This window comes from Phoenix dactylifera, chromosome 5 (assembly GCF_009389715.1).
Source record: "Phoenix dactylifera cultivar Barhee BC4 chromosome 5, palm_55x_up_171113_PBpolish2nd_filt_p, whole genome shotgun sequence".
NCBI lineage: Eukaryota > Viridiplantae > Streptophyta > Magnoliopsida > Arecales > Arecaceae > Phoenix > Phoenix dactylifera.
In genome coordinates, this window is record NC_052396.1 from 5,186,589 (window position 1) to 5,207,000 (window position 20,412).

Here is a 20,412-nt window from a genome sequence, read left to right on the forward strand (position 1 = left end):
CTCCAGCATGGTTATCCTCCGTGTGATTACGTATACCCAACACCACCGAGGTTACCAGCGGAACAATAAGCTCTTCTGAGTCCATTATTGTAAGGAGAAAAAGGCCCTGCTAAGGGCATGGGATTCAAGCAAGTCTATTCCAAAATATTCCAATAAATTCTATGAATATAGGTAGGTCTGATCTATGTTTATAGCATTATCCAAACAAGTCCTTGGGAGGTAATGGAGGAGGAGTGAGGGTGAAGCTGGTGGAGGTGTAGCCAAGTCCAATTTTGGATGGTGAACTTGGCGTCCCTATACTCCCATGGACCCAACTCGACCTAAATCTGGAGGGTAGCTAGCCAGTGGACTTCATGGCCAACTCTTCTACTTTTCTAATCATCCCCTACTTTGAATGTTGATTTCCCTTCGAGGATTGATGGCTATCCATGACTTCCGATATGTTTTCTTTTGGTTGGAGATGTCTGATATGTTTAATTGTGCTTTTATGCATGCTGAATTGAGGACTACTCCTTAATTAAAGTGCAGACCATTGCAACTGATGTATTGAAAAAAAATATAAAATCCTTTATGTTACACAACTATATACTTATCTTTGAGAATCATTTATGTGTTCTCTTTCAAGAACATGAAAGTCCCAATGATCCATCCTTGAGGAGTAAAAATAGAAGTGAAATTACCAAGTATTGTTTCTCATTCAGTTTAGCTTAAAACACAAGCCAATTCTAAATTCCATCTATGTAGCGTTAATTTTATGCATGTGCTTATATCATGATAACAACTATTTATTTACCTAGCTGACTTGAACTACAATCCGCATTTAGATATTAGAGGGGAAAAAAAAGTAGATCCCTTAAAAGAAACCTGGATGAATGCTGCTGGTTGTGCTTTGATGAAGGTCTTAGTTGGTGAAATCGCCCTCCCTGTTAATGCAAAAAAAAAAAAAGAAGCTTACGGTCATGTAGAGGTGTCCATTTCACCAGGGAGTAGCTATCGCACCATGTTTAAGTTGACTGAGTGCTAAGATGTGTATTCTATATTTCTTGGTAGAAATCCAAGTGTAATAGAAAATAGCTTGATTGGCAAAATTGGCTATACAATCAACTTTACCCAACCAACTTTATTGCTCAATTCATGAAGTTTGTTTGATACCATTGGCTTAACCCTTCTTACCATGAACTTTGTCACTTGCCCTCTCTTAATTCATTTTATTTCCTTTCAAATTTTGAATTATTATTGCATTCTACAACCCGTTATAGTAGATATTGGATGTTTTCATCTGTGCTACTTTCAATATTAACAATTTGTGTGTAATTTTACTTTAACAATTATGACATTCAATGCAATGCTAAATGGTTGTGATCAAACATGGTCTCCACAGCAATGCTGGTCATAGACTACAATGACTAACAAGAATTTTTTCTAAAGCAATTAGATGCATATAAGAGCCTAATAATTTACCATGCCAATACCTTAGGCAATGGTTCTACCCTCATTGTTTTTTTTCTTCTCCTTTTAAAATTGTTTTGTTTTAAGAGCCTGCTAAAGTCTTTATACCATAGTTGTCATCATTGTTATTTTTCTTCTTAAAATTATTTTTTTATTATTATATTATTTTCTTTTGTGTGTGTGCATGCACATTTGCATATATGAGAATTAAGATGGGAGAAAATATGGCCAAAATCATGTGACTCCAATGACTTTAGCAAATCGGAGCTAGTTATTATAGACCATGATTAATTTATTGACCTGCTTAGTCAATTTATGCAATTTAATGTCAATTTTTTAATTTATAAGTTTTTTCTTTTTTTTTTGATTCATTTGGAGCAAAGAGGGTGGAGAGAAGCAAGAGCGGACAAATAAGATTTATCATTTTATATAATTCTTAATTCATTATATTATCATGTGAGAACAAAATATGTTGTGAACTAGCTCAAATAGAGAAAGTTGCAACTCGTGTATAATTTTATGAATTAGGTAGTCATATTTTAAACATGAACCCAAACTATTCTACGAAATGAGATGCTAGTTGAGCAGAAATTAAAAAAAAAAAAGAGATCAATAAAGTGAGCATATGATTCCCAAAGGTACTTGCTTGGTTACTCCCTTAGTCTTTTTTTTTTTTTTTTTTTGCTTACAAAGGGGAAAAAAAAAGAGGAGGAAGATACTTTGCAAGTCCCATTATGTATGCAAATCTCGCTTGGAAAATCAATATTAAATTATTCCAGAGTATCATATCAAACATTGCGATCTACACAAATCCTCTTGCATGGCAGGAAAACTTTTCTGATTTAGCATTGCTCAAAGAAAAAAAAAAAGAAAAAACACAATTCATCTATTTCTTGAGAGAGATACAACTAGTTATAATAAGATTTCAGCCCCTCACCAAAAGAAATAATTAGTTTTTTCAGCGTAGCAATCCCCACTGGACCTCTCTTTCAGTAGAAAATGTCCGATGTAGATAGAAAGTTTCTCATACTCTCTTCATCAGCATCGGCGAACCCGCGTGTGAGTACATCACCTCAGCATCACTTCAGTACTAGAGGACCAGTAGCCATTCAGTTTCTATATTTAATCGACGTTCGTGCATTTTGAATCTGGGCCACTCCGTTGAAAATAAAGCCCTGTTTCTAATATGCTACCACCTCTCCAATTCCGCCCACGTACCGGTGGGCAGAATTTGATGGTAAAGTTGGTGTATTAAGTATTGCTAAAGCCATCAGGCCGGTTGTCTGCGACGTTTGTCACTATACCATTAGCATCCTAAACAACCATCAATACCACTTATTTATTTGTTTCCTTGTTTTGTTGGCCGAATGGCGTCGGTTTCGGAAAGCCTTTTTCTTTTTCCCTGCATACCAACGGAAACAGAAAGCGTCAGCGTCCACCGACCAGCGCAGAAAGCTGAATTCATTATTTGTGATGGTTGATGCGCCCGGGATCCGCTTCGCTGAACCCCAAGCTACATTGAAGTATTAAACCCCGTCCACCGCCTCTTCTCTCTCACTCTCTTCTCTCTTTATCTCTCGTGTTCGTCGTTCGCGGATGCACCGAAACGAGACCCGGGCGGGCGGAGGAGGAGGGATGAACGACCTCTCCGGCACCGCCGTCGGCCGCCGGTTCCGCGCCCCGGTCCCCGCCGCCGTACCCTGTGTCATTGTCCCTCTTCTCCTCGCCGGCCTCGCCGTCTCCCTCCTCATCCTCGTCGTCGTCCACAACGCCCTCCTCCTCGCCGCCGTACTTTTCCTCTCCGCCGCCGCCTCCTCCTTCCTCCTCTGGAATGCCGCCAGCTTCCGGAACCACGGCGCCCTCCTCGTCTTCCTCGACCGCCTCCCCGCCTCCGACCTCGTCACCGCCAGGGACGGCCAGCTCATCAAGATCACCGGGGTAATATGATCAAAGGCTCGTTCTTGCTTCCTTTTGGTTTTCAACTCTTGGTACGTTGTTTTCTTGATTTTTATTAGACGAGCGTGTTTCTTGGATTGCTTGCGCTTTGATCCGCCGCCAGCTTTTATATCTCTTTGTTTTCCCGTCTTTCTTGTAAGCAGTAAAAATTTCTTGGTAAAAATTTCTTTTATATTACCGTGAAGGCTGTAGAGACCTTAAATGCAGAATGTACAGCCTCGATGTTTCGATTTGGTCCTCTTTTGTTTGTTGTGTTCTTTAATGAGCTGGAATTCAAAACGTAGTCAGGTTTCTTGAGGAGCAAAGAAGTCTGGGAGAAGACTATTTATCATCCACGAATTGTTGGGGTAATATAGGCGTATCATGGGTTTGGTTTAGACCCTAAAAGGCCATTGATCGGGGTGAAGACTTTCTACTGAGGGTATTTGACTGGGGTAAATCTTGGTTTTTGGTTGGCCATGTTGCAGTCTATCACATCTGGCATGGTTCCTGATGCTTGAATCAGATCGTGCTTCTCAAACATCAATCTGCATCTGAGAATCTTGACTAATTTTTGGGTTTGTTTCACAACCATGGTTGCTGGTTCCCGATGTGGGCAATGTCTCCAACTTAAGATGTCAATTGATATTCAGATACTTCTAAACCACACAAGTTTGCATACCTTCTGAAATATGATGCGTCCTTGAAGGTGGCCAGGCTTATGGATGTTATGTCTGTTATCCTTGGGCCTCTTGCGGTGGTGGATAATAGTTTAAGTTTCCATGCACACCTGCATCATTTATGAGCACACTTTATATTGTATTCCATTTTGTATTCTATAAGATAATATTCTTCTGCTGTGGAAATCATAATAAAGAAACCTTGTTCCTGTTCTCCTATAAGTGGGTAGTTGCATTATGGTTCTTTCCTGATGTTCATTTATTCTAATCTGGTATATAATTCACTCTGTCACCCTTGGTTTCTGGATATGCCACTGTTACTCAAGAGCCTATAGATTGATCAACCTATCAGCTAAGCTCATGACATTGTAGTGTTGCTGAAAACAGCTGCTCTGATTTCCCTCTAACCCGCTCATTGGTGGAAACCAGCAGTTCCCGCTTTGGGCGACTTACCAGCGCAAATGGTCAAATTACTATCCAAATGCCGATAAGGATGCTGATTTCCTATGCTTTTGCATCTTTTACTTGAGCTCTTCCTGTATACAGGATTGGATTTTTAATAAAATATCTTGATTATGAATTACAAGGTTTGGATTATTCTTCCGGTTTGTCGTTTTCCACTAGTTCCTTGATGCTAGGTGTCACACTTTACTACTCAGCTTAATCATGTTAAGGGACTTCGAAATTTAACTTTGTTTCAGGAGCACAAATCTATCATTGAACTCCTAGATTTTTTTTGTTCTTCATTTGAGAGAAATCACATGTGTCTTGTAATAACTCAGGAACTTTTCAATTCTTGTTAGTTATGTTTTTTTATTTTTTGCATGGTAAGTCCATTTCTTTTTGATGATTTTCCCTTTCCCTTTTCTTGCATCTTGGCGCAGAGCAGAGAATATCAGAATCAATTTGTTGTTGCAAACAATTTTTCTATCTCGTAACCTGTTTCAGTCATTCATCTTCCCCAATTATTTAAAGAACTTTAAGCTCCTAGATGACCAGTTTAGGCCCTGTTTTTAGGCATTCTTTTTTGAGCAATGGTTGATGAAGTTTTTATTTGTTTTTGGAGTTATTTTACACTCCTTTGATTATCTGTTGTAGATCTCTGGACCATCTTTTTTTTTGTGTTTTTCAATACTTTGTCCAACATATCATGCAACACCTGTTAGTTCCTTCATTTTCTTGGAATGATATTTGTGTTGTTGAATCTATTGGTGGTACTGATATTGAGCTTGATGGTTATTATATGGTCATGATCTGCATCTCTCTGCCTTAGTTGATTCAAAGGTTATTTTTGTTTGCTTTATTTGTGGGTAGTCATACTATGGCTATTGTTGCTCTCCAGTCATGTCCACTCTTGACTTGATTTATGCATATACTCTAGCTACTTTTACATGCAACAAGAAACACGAGCACAATTGAACTAGGACTGCAGCTTGACATGTAATGATGATCTCATCATTCAGCAATTCTGTGTTGTGATTTGTAGGCATGGACGTTTGATATTAACTTGCATCCATGGAACACTAAACTGGTTCTTGTAGCATTCTCAAGAATTGTACATATCAAATAGGGCCGCTAACAAGCTGAGCTGAGCCAAGCTCTATGCTGCTCAGGCTTGGCTTGTCATATGAAAGGGTTATTTGAGCTCAAGCTGTGGTTAATTGCAAGTGTTCAAACTTGGTCCATTTCTTAATTGAATGAGCTTGAGTGAGCCTAGTATTGAGCTAAGCCTAAGCTTCTATTTATTTTTGTGATCCCAAAGTGTTTGGTCTCGGCTTATCCATGAATTACTAGTTGAGCTTTAGACAAGATTTAAGCTCGATTTGTAATTTTGTATCTTAATTGAACATGTTCATTTGAGCCTATTATCAAGCTGTTTGTTTATAAACCACTAGGTTAATTTGCAGTCTTGATTAAGATCAACCACCACATATCAATTGTTGATGCATATAAATATATACTTTGAGCCATTCATTGGCAAACAAGTCATAGGTCCGCTTTCACATCTTAAAATACATCAATATTAAAGTTGTTGATTAGACACTTGTCTTTGTTGTCCCACATCAAACCTTGCAGATTTCTATTCTTGTAGCACCAGCACTTTATTTATGCTTATTCTGACCTCCTTATTCTTTTGTCTTAACACCAGTTTGTTTTTTTTGAAACAGACTGGATATTGATTGTGTGCCAATCTTGTTAAGAAGCAAATTCACCTATAATGCTTATTTCATTCCCTGACAGTTGATCCCTGTAATTGAGTTATTGCCACCTTGCATGCAATAAATTATTTGTTCTTGACTGCTATAAAATGACCTCAAAGTGCTCATCTTCTCGTGCATTCACTAATTGCATCTCTTCTGGTTAAACTTTGGATTATACAACATCCGATTCTCGATGTTCCTCTTATGTCCCATTTAGCCTATTTATGCTCCCAGTTACAAAATTCAGCATTGATGGATCTTTTTGGCACCTGATTCTAACCTTGTTACCCACACATTTTGTTGCTTGTGATCATTTAACTTTTTTTTTAATATTTTATAATTTTCTAAAGTAGCATGTGCTTTTTACATTGTGCAACCTGATTAACTCTGTTCTCTTATTTGACTTTTTTTTTAAAAAAAATGTCATATTGTTATATCGGACTTTCTAGAATTTGAATAGCAAACTTGCTTTTTTGGCTATAGTTCAGATATCTGGGAATTCCTGTATCAACCAAACCTTTATATTTTTTTGCATTAGTCACCTTTAATAGGAAATTAAATAAGAGGATCTTGTGAAATTGTAATCCCTGGAAGACAAATTGGAACCAATGAAATAAGGGTGCAACTGAAGCAGGTTGGAGTGGGCTAGCGCATAGACGATACCCAATCTGTGTTCTAAACAATCCAACCCTGACTTTATCCAATCTGACTTAAAATTTAACCTATCTAACCCAAACCCAATTTGACTTCATAATTTCTAAGCCAAAACATGACTTAGGTTGATTGTTGACTCGGGATTGATGCATTGGTTGATTTTCTCCTAGTTTAACTTGTCAAAAATTAGGGGTCATTGCTTGGTGCAATGGTAAAAGGCTTGGATTGACAAGTGCAGGGCATGAGTTTGAATCCTGGGGCAGCCACTTTGTGTAGCAAAAAAAAAAAAAAAGAGCCAAAGTTTAGGACTATTCCCAATTTACCCCTCATAGGACCTTGGATTGTTGGGAGTTGGGACCATAACTGGTAATGTCTATTTTTCTTTAACTTGTCAAAGATTGTACTTGGATCTTGTCTATCAACATTGACTCAGGTTCTAAAATTTAAATGATACTTAATATAATCCATTTGATCAGATGGGGAAGATACCTTCTGTAAATATTCCGTGGGCTACTGTTGGATGGGGTAGATTGGAAGGAAAAAGAAGGGTCATATTTGGAGTGGGTCAGTATAAGAGGATGGTAGAAGAAAATTGGGTCAGTTTGCTTGAGCCTTCAACCAAATCTCAATCCAGCATTAATTTGGGTTGATATTTACCAATCCAAACCCCACCCAGCCAAGCAATGTTAGGCCTAACCTGACCGACGCTACAGGTGGGGTCAAATTCAGTGCAGTTTGACCCAGACCAGGTTGCACCTTTCGATAAGATCTGTGCTTTGATCTCATGGTGAATGCTGGATGGCTTCTTTCTCAGTTATTTGCGATCTTTCATATCTGAAATACTCTCTCTTGGAAACATTTCAATAAGAAAATACTACAAACTGCTTAGTTAGAATTTTATTAGATCAATGAAAGAGGGGCCCCTGACATTACATTAAATCTTAAAGTGGATGTTGGCAGCCTCACTGAAATATTTCTGGTAGTTGCTTCTTATTTCCTTTGGTGGAAATTGAAAAAGGTAGATATCTTAAAATGGCCAACCCATTTGCATGATTAAAAAGGTTTGATCAATGAGAATTATGGAAAAAACATTGTCTATGAAACACGTGCAAAACAGATAATAGATTTCATATCTAAGTACGTGAATTTGGTGCATGTGGAGATTCCTTTGTAGGGGAAGAAGATTTAGCCAATAAGGTTGGAGTAGCAATATAGTAGGAATCAACCAAAAGAAATATCATTCATAACTTACGAAAGGGAGCATAGAATTGACAATTTAATTCATCTTCAACGACCGTTTGTGGTGGCTAAGCACTTCTATTTAAAGATGTACAACCCCTTAACCTAATCTTGAATTTTTCACATTCATCCACAGCTGAACAAGAAGATAACAATGGTCACACTTAACTCGTGAAGAAAAGTAGAGAAATAACAATTTAATTCAATTGATTTTTTTTTAAATAATTAGGGGCACAACTAGAGATGGGCATTGGGCCGGGCCGCCCATGGCCTGGCACGAAGCGGGCCGTGCCAGGCACGGCCCGCTTGCTATAGTAACGGGCCGTGCCTAGCACGGCCCATACAAGGAGGCCGGGTTGGGTTACGAATTTCTGGCCCGCGGGCCGAGCCCGATACGGCCCATAAGGGCCTGGGCTGGCACGATTCGTGGGCCAAGCACGGCACGGCCCGCGAGCCGGCCCGGCACGGCCCATTAGGGCCTGAACCGGGCCTGGGCCGGGCCAGGCACGGCCCGTCCCCCTTAAAATAAATGAAAATAAATTTTTTTAATAAATTAATAATTTTTTAAAAAATTTGCCAGGCACGGCCCGTCTCGTGCCTTACGGTCCGTGCCAGGCACGGCCCGTCTCGTGCCTTACGGTCCGTGCCAGGCACGGCCCGTCTCGTGCCTTACGGTCCGTGCCAGGCACGGCCCATTTCGCGGCCCGTGATGGGCCGTGCCTGGCACGGCCCATCTCGTGCCAGGGCCCGGTACGGCCCGCCACCCCACGGGCCTAGGGCCGGGCCGGGCTTAGCTTTTAGGCTAAGCGGGCCGTGCCCGGCACGGCCCGTTTATTCTGTGGCCCGGTGGGCCTGGGCCGGGCCCGGCACGGCCCGATGCCCATCTCTAGGCACAACCACTTGCTTTCAGCATTTCAAGAGAAGCAAGAGGAGGAGGAAAAGTATCAGCCTGTTGGAACTTCTTTTCCTTATCAGCTGTACATCCCACCAAACAGTTGGCCACTTGGTTCCCTTCTCTAGATATACGAGAAGCAAATTAGTAATCCAACTCATCAACCTTAGACCAAATGTCACAAAGTAAGGGGTGATAAAGTTTCTTCCTATTCCATCTATGCGTAATCCAAGTTATCCCTGTATAGGAAATTCAGAAATTGCTTGAAAATGGCAAAACATCCCTATCTAAAGAGTAGAACCCTTTGAACCTGAGCTTGAATTTGCCTGTACTCGCCCATCGTTGAACTAGAAGGAGATTTTACCCTTATGGAAAGGAATGAGAAAAGAATCGTATCATTATTTGATTTTGCTGTAGGCCAGGATCTGATGGCATCTTTGATTGATTTTGATTTCAGGTTCTCTCCTTAGATATTTGATTTCCAACATGGAATAATGTCAGCATTGTGTCAAAAAATTGGGTTATCAAATCTTCAGAATTTATTTCATCTGCAATAGCCAGCTAAACATTGACTTAGGTCTGGAGTAGTTACTGAGTCCCTTTGCTTTTTGGGTTGCCCTTTGATGTGCTGCCAAATTATGGATCAGCTAGGTCCATACATGTACACCAGGATCTTTGTTTCTGGCCAAATTTCTGTGGCATCTTCTCTACAATTTGCTGTGACAGTATCAAATAATAAAGACCTTCAGTTAGCAGGTATAACCTGGTGTTGTTTCTGCTAGGAATTGAGAAACATGCCCATCTAAATTGGAGAGCAGTGAAATAGGAACTTCTAACACAAGGTCAATCATGAAAATGTGATCTGGTGATTGCCTCTGCCTACTTAATTTGTCACAATAGTTCTGCAACTATAAACTGAGAGTATCAATGTGGTATGGAAAATTGTTTTTGCGAGGTCCTGGAAGTAAAGCACAATATTCATGATGTTACTTGCACTTTATGGAAAACAATTTGTAGGTTGTATGCTGTTTTAGAAAACAATTTGAAGGTTGAATTTCCTGCAGCTGTGTATTACATATGGAGGGACAAACAATCTCGCCATTTTTTGAACGAAATAAGTAGTTTGATGCAGAACGTAAACAAAATTATTGAGTGCGAAAGTAAAGCTGAAAGACTCATATGTTGTTATTGACTAATCCGACAAGGAAGCATGTCCTTTTTAATTGAGACCTTCTTTGAAAAAGTTAAGCCTATGAATCTTAACATCGGCATGTGGTAACATCTCCATTTGGCATACTAAATTTAATTCTTGTCTGGCATTAAAAGTGACCATGCGACCTTTGGATATAGGTCGATGGTTTTGAGGAAGGTCTTACAATAACTCATGCTAAAGGGTGAAGAGAGAGGCCACCGAGGTATCATCGGCATGTACAAGGGGTTCACATAGCTCAGCATGTTGACAAGGGTATTTGGACACCTTGAGGGTTTGGAATTTTACCAACTTACCCAACAAAAGAATGAATATATGCTGTAAACCATGTGAATAAACAACAGTCCCTTAGATATAATATTTTTCTGGGAGGAAAGTTGTATAACAGAAGTTTCGGTCAAGATCATGAGATAGCTTCATGTTAAATAATACTAAAAGAATGTACTATGAAAATTCCCCATGCTATGTAGTATTGAAGACACCTTTTTTTTCAGATGTTGCATGACATGCTCTGGCATTGCTGTCAACTTATGTCATTACCACTTTAGTCAAATTGTGTATGTTGGTGATGATTCCACATTTAATTTTCGATGGATCGGACATTATGATGCAATTGTAGAATGTGCATGTTTTCTGAGTTTATCTTTCTATGACTCAATTGAAATCTTCAGAAAACCCCAACAACTTGTGGTACTGTTTATTTTAATTTTTCTTAAAATCTTCAAAATATTTTGTGTTTTCTTATTGGTTTTTTTACGTTGGTTTTCTTCCTATTTTTTTGTTGTTTTAACATAAGATATTCTTTTCTCATGATTTTTGTTCTTGTTTGGAAAGTCACAGTTGCCTTTCTTTTTTTTTTTCCTCTAAAAAAAACTATTGTCAGTTTGCTTCGTGTGGGGATCTTTCTCTTGAATCTTCATATGAGAAGGTTGGAAGATGTGCATATACATCAACACTTCTGTATGAATATTGTGGATTTGGATCAAAGCCAGCAAATGCTAACAGTAAATTCTTCCAGTGGAATTTAGCATATGTGGAGGTACAATATGCACTCTTCATTTTGATGGAGTTTAATATTACTTATCACCATGCTCTTCTATCTATTCCTTTAGAGTTAACAGTTAATAACAATGGTTGTAGAACATGTCTGTGGCATAACAGATCTCATATGTTCATATTGCTTATGTGTGTCTATGCTGATTTTATCAGTAGATTTTAGCTGGTTGCATCTTTTCCTTCTATTGAGAGACATAAGAGAATACCATTGTGATTTATAAATAGCCAAGGCCAGTAAAACAGGAAAATGCTCAACATAAGCCGCAGCTTGGTAGAGCCCATAAAGTAGCCTTGCCCAAAGTAAATTAAAGATGCAGGACTATTACATAAAGCAGATATCCAAAGACTACAGAACTAAGCAAAGAGGCAAACAAAGGCTAATGAAATAGAAGAACAAACCAACTATCCCCAAAGGACAAACTCCAAAATAAGGGACCTGGTGTTGCATATCTCTGGATTTTCTGGCCACTTGTATTCCAGCTCTGCACTTCTTCGCAAATGTTATACTAGCTTGAATACTTCTAAAATACTAATTGTTTTTTCATAATCATTTCTGATGTGAATTTTTGAGGAGTTTGTTTATCCATTCCTCACAAAACAGAAATCTCTAGAGGTCTGCTTTGATCTTTCTGCTTGAGAGTTTATAGATTTGATTATGCGATGAAGTTCACAATTTCAATCTTTACGCCCTTTTAAGTTAGTTAGGGTTTGATGGCATTTTACTGAAACTAATTTGCTACTAAGGTGATGGATGAACTGGATGATACATTTCTCTAAAATGTTATATTTTAGATAAAATATTCAAACAGTGCATGCAATAGAACTAATAATTCTCGATTATCAACTTTCATCTCCATCAGATCTCTTAGAAATTCCCATTGTTTTCAAAAAGCCTTATTCATACTTAGGAAGATGGAAGCAGCGAGTCCCGGGCATAATATGGGGCAAAAGAGAGTTGCCCATGGGACACACCAAATTGCCCATTAAATGCGAAAAGAGTTATCTATTTTTTGAGGATGGGGGTGGGGGTTGAGTTGTTCAAAGAAAGATAACACATTAACTAAGGTTTTAATGTGGAAGTTCAAGGCCTTGGATGCAAGACTGTGAGAACGATAAGTTTCTATAACACAAAATATCGTTTGCCTTTAAGAAGCTAAACTTGCAAGTGTTGATAGCTGTTAGAAAATTTAAAGATCCAAGGAAAAAAAAATAACTATGCATCCATAAGAAGGGAAGCAAGTATATGGTGTTTAATTTCCAGCTTGGAATGAAGATTACTTCCTTGGTTATATTTCTAGAAGCTTATATATGTAAGTTGTATAGTCTTCTACATATTGATGAATAATAGTGTTCTCCAGTAATGTGACACATGATATGTATTAGTCATTGCTTGGTTGATACCCCATATTTTTGAGCACTTGAAGGGATCTAGGCGATGGTCTTTATCCAAACATTATGTGAAGATTGCTAACATCACTACCATTTTTTTTAAAAAAAAAAACTGAAAACTGAAACCCTATTTTTTTTCTAAATTTTTAAAAAATATGAACATATTTCATACAGTCAATTGTTGTTAAAAACATAAGTGGTGATGGTGGTAGCGATAATAGTAATGGCAGCAATGTTAGCGATGGAGATGGGGACAAGAGTGGTAGTGGCAGTGGGCAAGGCAAGGTCCGCCGAATCGGTACCGGGATCTGTACCGGTTAGCGGATGGGTCGATATAGTACCGGTTCAGTACCATATTTTTTGAAGTTTTTCAAGTTTAATTAATTGATAATTAATCTTTTTCAACTTTTTAATAATTTTAAGTCTAATTTGATATTTTTTTGAATTTTTTTTATATTTGCTTGATTTTTTTTATATTTCTATGATCCTAGTTTAACCTAAATGATACATCTTGTTGTTTTAAAATAATGCAAAACATAAAATGATTAGTGAGATATTGCATGCTATAAAAAGCAACATGAAATACCTTTAAATCAAGTAGTGAGGTAAAAAATATAAAATAATACAATCAATTACATATATTTAAAGTACAACATACACACTGGTATCTAAAATCTCGTCGAATGACGACGCCTCTCGTAGATATCGGATCACTAGCATAGTTAGGAGGCACATCAGGCTATCCTTTTAACCAAGCGGCATTGTAGTCTGTTCATCTCATAAAAAATGCGCTCTGGGTTACGAGAACTTTTGGATCTCTCGCTGAAGCACTAGCTGTGAGAGGTGTCCTCTGGCTGATAAAATGGCTGAAAAAATGATTGTGAAGGGTCCATCCGAATAAGCCGGCAGCAAAATCCAACTCATAAAATTTTTCGAACTACGTAGGATAGTAGCCACCAAAAAATGCCTCAGACACACCATATCCGTATTTGTATGGGTTATAGGCTGCCTATGGCTGCGAACAATAGGATCCAGTATACGATTCGGAACTTGATACGTCTGTAGATCTTACTCCACGTGCAAGATCATCTGCAGCTGCATTATGCCATCCTGAATGACCCTGAGGAGCCTGTCTTCTATATGCAATAGTGTCCTCGCGCGCTCCACCAGATCGTGCACCGTGGTCTCTATTTTGTGTAACATGCATAAACTGAGACTCATCAGTGAATCAAAGACTATCCTGTAGTTGTCTCATAAATGGTGATCTCATATCCTTCACTCTCTTTCTAGCCAACAAATCTATGACCACTAGAACTGTTGCTCCTGATCTCTGAATCTGAGGGAATCAAAGACCATCCTTCGGCCTTTCCAACACCTTTTAACAAAAGAAGGAAAGGGGAAGCGGCCTAAGTTCTGAACCGGGTCAACTAGTCTATTTTGGCCGGTTCAGTCCGATTCCGGCCTTTTTCGGCCGGTTTCGGTCCGTTCGAAACCTGTACCAGTCGGTTCGGAACCCGTTCAGGCCGGTTTGGGGGTGGAACCAAATTTAGTAGCCGAACGACTCAGTTCCCCATCGGGTTGGCTCGGTACAAGCCACACCGGGTGGTTCGGTCTAATTCGGCCAATCTTGGGGCAAGGTGTTAAAAAAATAGTGGATGTGTATCAGTTGAGGGGTTTCATAGTGGATAGAGGGCTATGTTCCCAAAATAAGCTGCTAAAATACGTCAGTTTTTTTTCTTACTCAATATCAAAATTAATATTTTACGTCAATGTCCTGTAAAAAATAATAACAAATATCTAGGCAAAGCTATAAAACATCATCCATCAAAGTCATATCAACATTTCATATATTGTAAGGTTCTACAATCCAATGTCAGATATCATCATCCATCAAATATAATAACATCACTCATAAGATGAAAAAGTCTACAATCACATAACATTGACCATAAAATAAACATTTCCACGATAACATAGCATCAACCATAGAAGGAAGATATTCACAATTTTATAACATAATTCACCGAACAGACCATCATCATCAATAGATAATTGACTCTAGAATCTAGATAGAAAAGTCAAATGACAAGTTGATGATTGACTACCATAATGATCAAGCATCACCTGCAACTTCTAGGAGGTCTGCTCCTTGAGGATCAACATTAGAGGTGTCCGAGTCATCCAATTATAAATTGGTCTAGCCTGCTAGGGAATAATTTGCCTATTTTTGTCTCGGTTTTCATGCTTAATTTTGAAAACTTATGAAAAAGGGCCTAAGAATGAAATGTTATAGGGATTATGTTCTTGTGTGGCATAGAGAGTGGTCCGGTAAGTGCTACAAAAACATTTTGTAAAAAAGCATAGAGAAATCATGATAAAGATCAAGGTTTAAGTTTAGGTTGAAATCAATCCATTTTGGTAAAGATTGAACCAAAATTGACCTCCAGTTTCAAGTTTTTATCGGTTTCAGCATTTTCGGTAAATTTTGATCGAAACTAGTTGATTTCACCCTTAGATCGGTGATTTTGGCAAGTTTTGACAAAATTAGCCGCCGAAACTAGCTATAAATGTTTGTTTTTTTAAGTATTGTATTGGTGGTACAATCATATTCAGATCAAATATTTATTTACTTCAGTACATAATCCTTTATGAGCCAAAATCTCTGAAAAGATCCTTATTGAAACACATTATATAGACTAATGGAAACGCGCGGGGCAGGGAACCATGCGCGGGCGGGCGCGGGGCGCTCTGCCCTGAGGGATCTCTGGCACCACAGCGCGCGCTGTGATTAAAAAAAAAACCGGTACCGGTGCAACCGGCTGGTTCGCACCGGTACAGGCCGGTACGAGATAGGTACACAGTCGGTACGCATGCGTACCGGTTGGAACCCATGCGTATTGGTTGGTACGGGCCCGAAAACAGCTAGAACTGGTTTTCACGTTGTCCGGAAACCAGTTTCCATGCTGTTCGGGTACCGATTTCAGGCCGGACCGGTCCGGTTCGGCAGACCATGCAAAGAACCTATATAACACAAAATACTACAAAATGTTGTTTAATTAGTTTCTTGCCTTCTTTTTTCTTCATCTATTTTTATAAAGTTTTATATTTTTCTGTGAAACTTGCAGAAAAACTTCCAAAACAGCTAAAATTGAGACTCGCAAACCCAGCCAAAACTGAAAACTGGAATTTCAAACATTGCTGGAGGTTAAAGTGAAAATTAGAGGTGTAAAGTGAGATTTGCAATATTCTAATATTTGGAGGTTATTGTGATGAACTACGAGGAGAATGGATAAGTCATCTCTTCAAGAATGAATGTCTTGTTTTTTATAAACTTAAGCAATCTATTAGAGGCAAAAGACATACTTTGAATACCCTGTAGGAGAACAAGACAGAATTTATGATTGGCTATATGTCATTTAATGAACTTGAAGATGTTTTTAACTTCAAACAGGAAAGAAGAAACAACTTAGTTGGAGAAAATTCAACAATCTTTATAGTATCTTAACTATGCTTTAGCAATTCCTTGTCTTTCATGCATCTCTTATGCGCTAGTGCAGGGTCGTATACATGGTATACAAACAGTGTGGCAGTGATACATGCTACCTTGGACCTTGGACTTTTGTTCAGTCATTTCTCAATTGGCATGTTTTATTCTTGGTATAGTCTTCAAAATTTTAAGCACATTCTTTACTTATTTCTAAAGTTGAAGAACATGGTTCATACTTCATATAATTGATTAAGTGTTAAAGAGTGAACCTAGGAAGATATTAATTTTCGGGCACTGTAACTTACAGAATAGACTGGATCTACATGCATATAATGTGTAGTAAAAGAGGCTGATCACATGATTCATTAGAGATGGTCCCCGTAGTTGATGACTTGATAGCACTTTTTGTGTCCCCCTTTTTCCTCAATTGCAGGAAACACTGGATAGACAATGGTAAGTGATTCTAGAGCTCATTTTTTTCCGTTAATGCACTCTGATAGTGTTTGATGTTGCTACTTGCAGCATTTGCATCTTTATTGATAGCAATAGCATCATTGCAATTTCTCAATTTTGACTATTTTGTGTTCTGCATGTTGTTCTACATCTCTGGGCCTCTGGCAGAGGTTTGCCACAGACTTTTACATAACAGATATGAAGTCTGGTACCAGAGCTTTGGTGAAAGCTGGTTATAATTCAAAAGTGATTCCCCTGATTGATGAAAACATGCTTGTCAACACCACAAGTAAACATGGAGAACTATCGTCAATCTTGAAGAAATGGCTAGAAAGAAGACGCCTGTCTTCTGGAGCTTGTTTGTTATGTCTCAAGGAAGGGTATTAAGAATTTAAGATCATTTTAGTGGAGGACTTTTACGATGTTTGTTGTCGTAGAAATTTTCTTTGTAGTTCTTACTTTTTATTTGAACAACTGACAGGTACATCAAGGAGGGAAACTCTTTGACTGTGATGGGAATGTTGAGTAGAAAGAATGGTGTCCTCATGATAGTTCCACCACCTGAACCTTTCTCTACAGGTTGCCTTTTGCAAAAATTTCTTCTTGCTGTTGATGTTGATGGCCTAGTTTTAAAGTCATCTGGCAAGAATAGTTCCATGACTAACCTAAGCCTTTCATGAGCCATGCTGAGTATCTGGTAAGATGTTGCTTTTACAATATCACTTTCAGTTTCAATAGCTTTGTTTCCAAATACTTTATATTTATATTCCGAACTGCAGATTTATTAGGTGAAATTTGGGCCATCTTTTTTTTCTCTTTTTAATTTCCTTTTGACCCTATCCTCAAATTCTTCATGGATATCCAAGACCAATAGTTTCAGCAGTAGACCAATTTGTTGCCTTTATCACTTTTTACTTCTTGTGTAATGCAATTATTGCCGATGTTTGAGGTATGGTCCATTAGTGTATCTGTTTGCAGAAAAGATATAGTATCCATTGTCAGAACTACAGAAGGGTTGGACATTGTGTTGGGAATTGTGGAAGGAAAATTTACAGAACAAAGGTGCAGAAGTTACTTAATCCCATTATGATGTGTTGAGCACAACTTGCATGCGGATTCAGGGATGTAATTAGAATTTAAAGCAGACCATTTCCCAGACATATTATTTTTGGTAGCTTGTTTTGTATATGGATAGGGGAGAGGTAAAATTATCATATATAATCAAGACATGATGGATGATAAAGCAGATCATTTTCCGAACATATTACTTTTTGGTAGCTTGTCTCATATATAAGGGAAACATGATATAGTGCCCCTTTATGACCACTTGATGCAGAGGTTATGAGTCTCTAAATTACGTGATTTTGGTTTGCAAGTAGTTTAGAGGTACGGATCAACCTTGTCAGATCCCCTTCTTCTGATTTCACCTAATCGGATATGACTTTGAATTCGGTCGGCCCGACCATGTGCACATGCGCGCGTGCACATGAATGTGTGTGTGTGGCATGTGCACGCGTGTGTATGTGTATGTGGGTCCGCATGCACACATTCATATTTGGAAGATTTGGTCTCAAATACGAATTTATGTTGAAGCAAGTTGGACAGGAATGTTGGAATCCCGTTTACTGCTGGTCCTGGAGAAGAACCTGAGCATCCTAGAAGCCAATATATAATGAAAGGATATGGATGACCAGTGAGGTGAAGTTTTCAACTTTAGATTGAAACACTCAACAAAAGTGGGGCAGCAAAAATACAATTGGACTGAATTAGTGAGAAAAAAAATGATATGAAAAATTTCAATTATATAGAGTTGGATACAGCTTGACGGTAAATTTCAGCAAACTTTGATCAAATCCTGGCTGTCCCGCTAAGTTGTGCCCAAAAAGATGGTGTAGTGTTTTCTGTGGAAATATCTTGAGGATGATCGAGTTGTCAATCAGGCTGACTAAAAAGAGAGACTCTTTGTTGATATAACATTGTTTTTCTTTTTAAATTGATGCATCTATCATGCCAAATATTTGTAAATGTACTGCATGAAGTATGGCATTGTTAAACTGCACGATCTGTGGGCTTATATACTTGGATTGAAAAGAAAAGGTTGCTGCAGCGTACAAGTAGTGGATCAGAATGTCTTAAATGAAATTATAACGATCAGGACAAGCGTGTAAAGAATTCTGAACAAGCTGCAATGGACTTCTCTTTTTTAACATTGTTTTCTTGCAATCTGTAGGACCAGGTTCAACTGACAAATTCTAATTAAAGGCACTAACAGGTAAATGGTGCTGGCTGGGCAAGACGTGGTGTGTTGGTGGGAATATGGCCTGGCGGCATTGGACTTATTCAAGCAGGTGGAACGCATCTTGGATATTTTTGTAGATCTCATTCGAGACTTCCTCTAATTTCTCATTTTAGTTAATGACTTTTAGGTTTCCATAATTGAAGCAATATCTCCCGGTAGAGCTCCATCCCTTGAGGGAGGTTGAGTTATACTTGCTTCTTACAAGCATCGTTGTAGGGATTTAGAGGTAAGCTCAGCAATTATGTAAACTTACAAAAGCTTATCTGTGGTAAAAGGAAGCTAATATCATTACACAGATTTAGAGTAGTCTCTATTTGCAGAAGGCATTGCTCCAGATTACTGTGTTATTGTCCTTTTCTTGATGAATATAGTTAATGTTGTTATTGGAATATAAAGTGAGCTAATGTTGTTTGGAAATGTTTTGGACGTAAAATATAGTGAGGAAGGGTTTTGAATACAGGTTTAATGGTCTAAAAAGAAAAGAAACTAATGTAAATTATTTACATGACAGTAGGTCCTCCTGCTTAAATGTGTGGTATAAAAATATATACTATTACAATGCAGAAGTCCTTTGAGCTGCCCCCTTCACGAGTCTCGTGTCATGAAGAAAACCAAAAGAAAATGATCGGAGTGGGAAGGACTCCCATCATTGTTTAAAGAAGATAAAGAGATCGCAACCTGGTGCCCATGGTAGAAGGCAAAGAAAAGATGAATCCTTCTTCCCGTTTTCCATGCCCGGCCAACGCTAGAGAGACGTTCTCCACCCCAGGAGTTGCAGAGGGGGCGCGTAAGAGAGAACATTTGATAATTATACCCGTTGGGACGTGGACGGATCAATCGGAAATTACGGATAAAAAAAGAGAGCATGTTGAATTTGCTGCATGTTATGAAACCTTATTTTAGTCTACGTGCAAAATTTACTTTGTTTTATCGCTAAGAACCGAATTTTAATAGCATAAAAGAAAGAGAAATTGAAGAACCAAACATTAATTTCATCATAGAAAAATGAACTACATTAATTGATGGACTCTTGATCTTAATGGTAAGACACTGCCTCTTGTGTACACATATATTGCTAGAATTGCAAGAGATACAAAGCAGGAAGAAAAATGTAGGTAGACGTATCTTGTGTAAGAAATGTAATGTGTTTGTCGTACAATGACATTTCCCAGTTTCCAGGGCTTCCACACTTGATAAAAGTTGGGCATTTTGCGCACAAGTGGAACCAACCAAGATTTGCATAGATTGTAATTAATACGTAATAATAGTCATTTTCGGCAAATCTTATTCAAAGCCTCGGACAAAATTAGGTCTAACCCAAAATCACCACAAATGAAAAAAAGGAAGTGCCCGAATACTGTGATAAAAGGTTTTCCGTGATTGGCACAGTTTTTCGCCTTGCTGCAGAGAGCCCTCTTCCTTTTATGGCACATTAGTAGCGGAAAAACACCAAAGATATAGCAATCAA

At 38.4% G+C, this 20,412-nt stretch overlaps 1 protein-coding gene across 12 annotated transcripts; it reads left to right on the forward strand.

Moving 5' to 3' along the window:
- Window positions 1–2,761: 2,761 nt before the first annotated feature.
- On the forward strand, window positions 2,762–19,821 carry LOC103722054 (uncharacterized membrane protein At1g16860-like). 12 transcript variants are annotated; one of them, XR_606411.4, is made up of 6 exons: window positions 2,794–3,387; window positions 11,144–11,299; window positions 16,814–17,025; window positions 17,127–17,342; window positions 18,908–18,993; window positions 19,072–19,327. XR_606411.4 is itself a non-coding variant. In XM_039126596.1 (5 exons), exons 1-4 carry the CDS (start codon window positions 3,046–3,048, stop codon window positions 17,323–17,325), a joined length of 909 nt encoding a protein of 302 aa, XP_038982524.1. In that variant the 5' UTR covers window positions 2,793–3,045; the 3' UTR covers window positions 17,326–17,342; window positions 17,609–19,278. The 12 variants fall into 12 exon arrangements, 8 of the variants coding, with proteins under 8 accessions (XP_008810704.2, XP_038982524.1, XP_008810702.2 ...); XR_606410.4 differs by having other exon boundaries at window positions 2,795–3,387; window positions 18,918–18,993; XR_606409.4 differs by having other exon boundaries at window positions 2,796–3,387; window positions 18,876–18,993.
- Window positions 19,822–20,412: the final 591 nt, after the last annotated feature.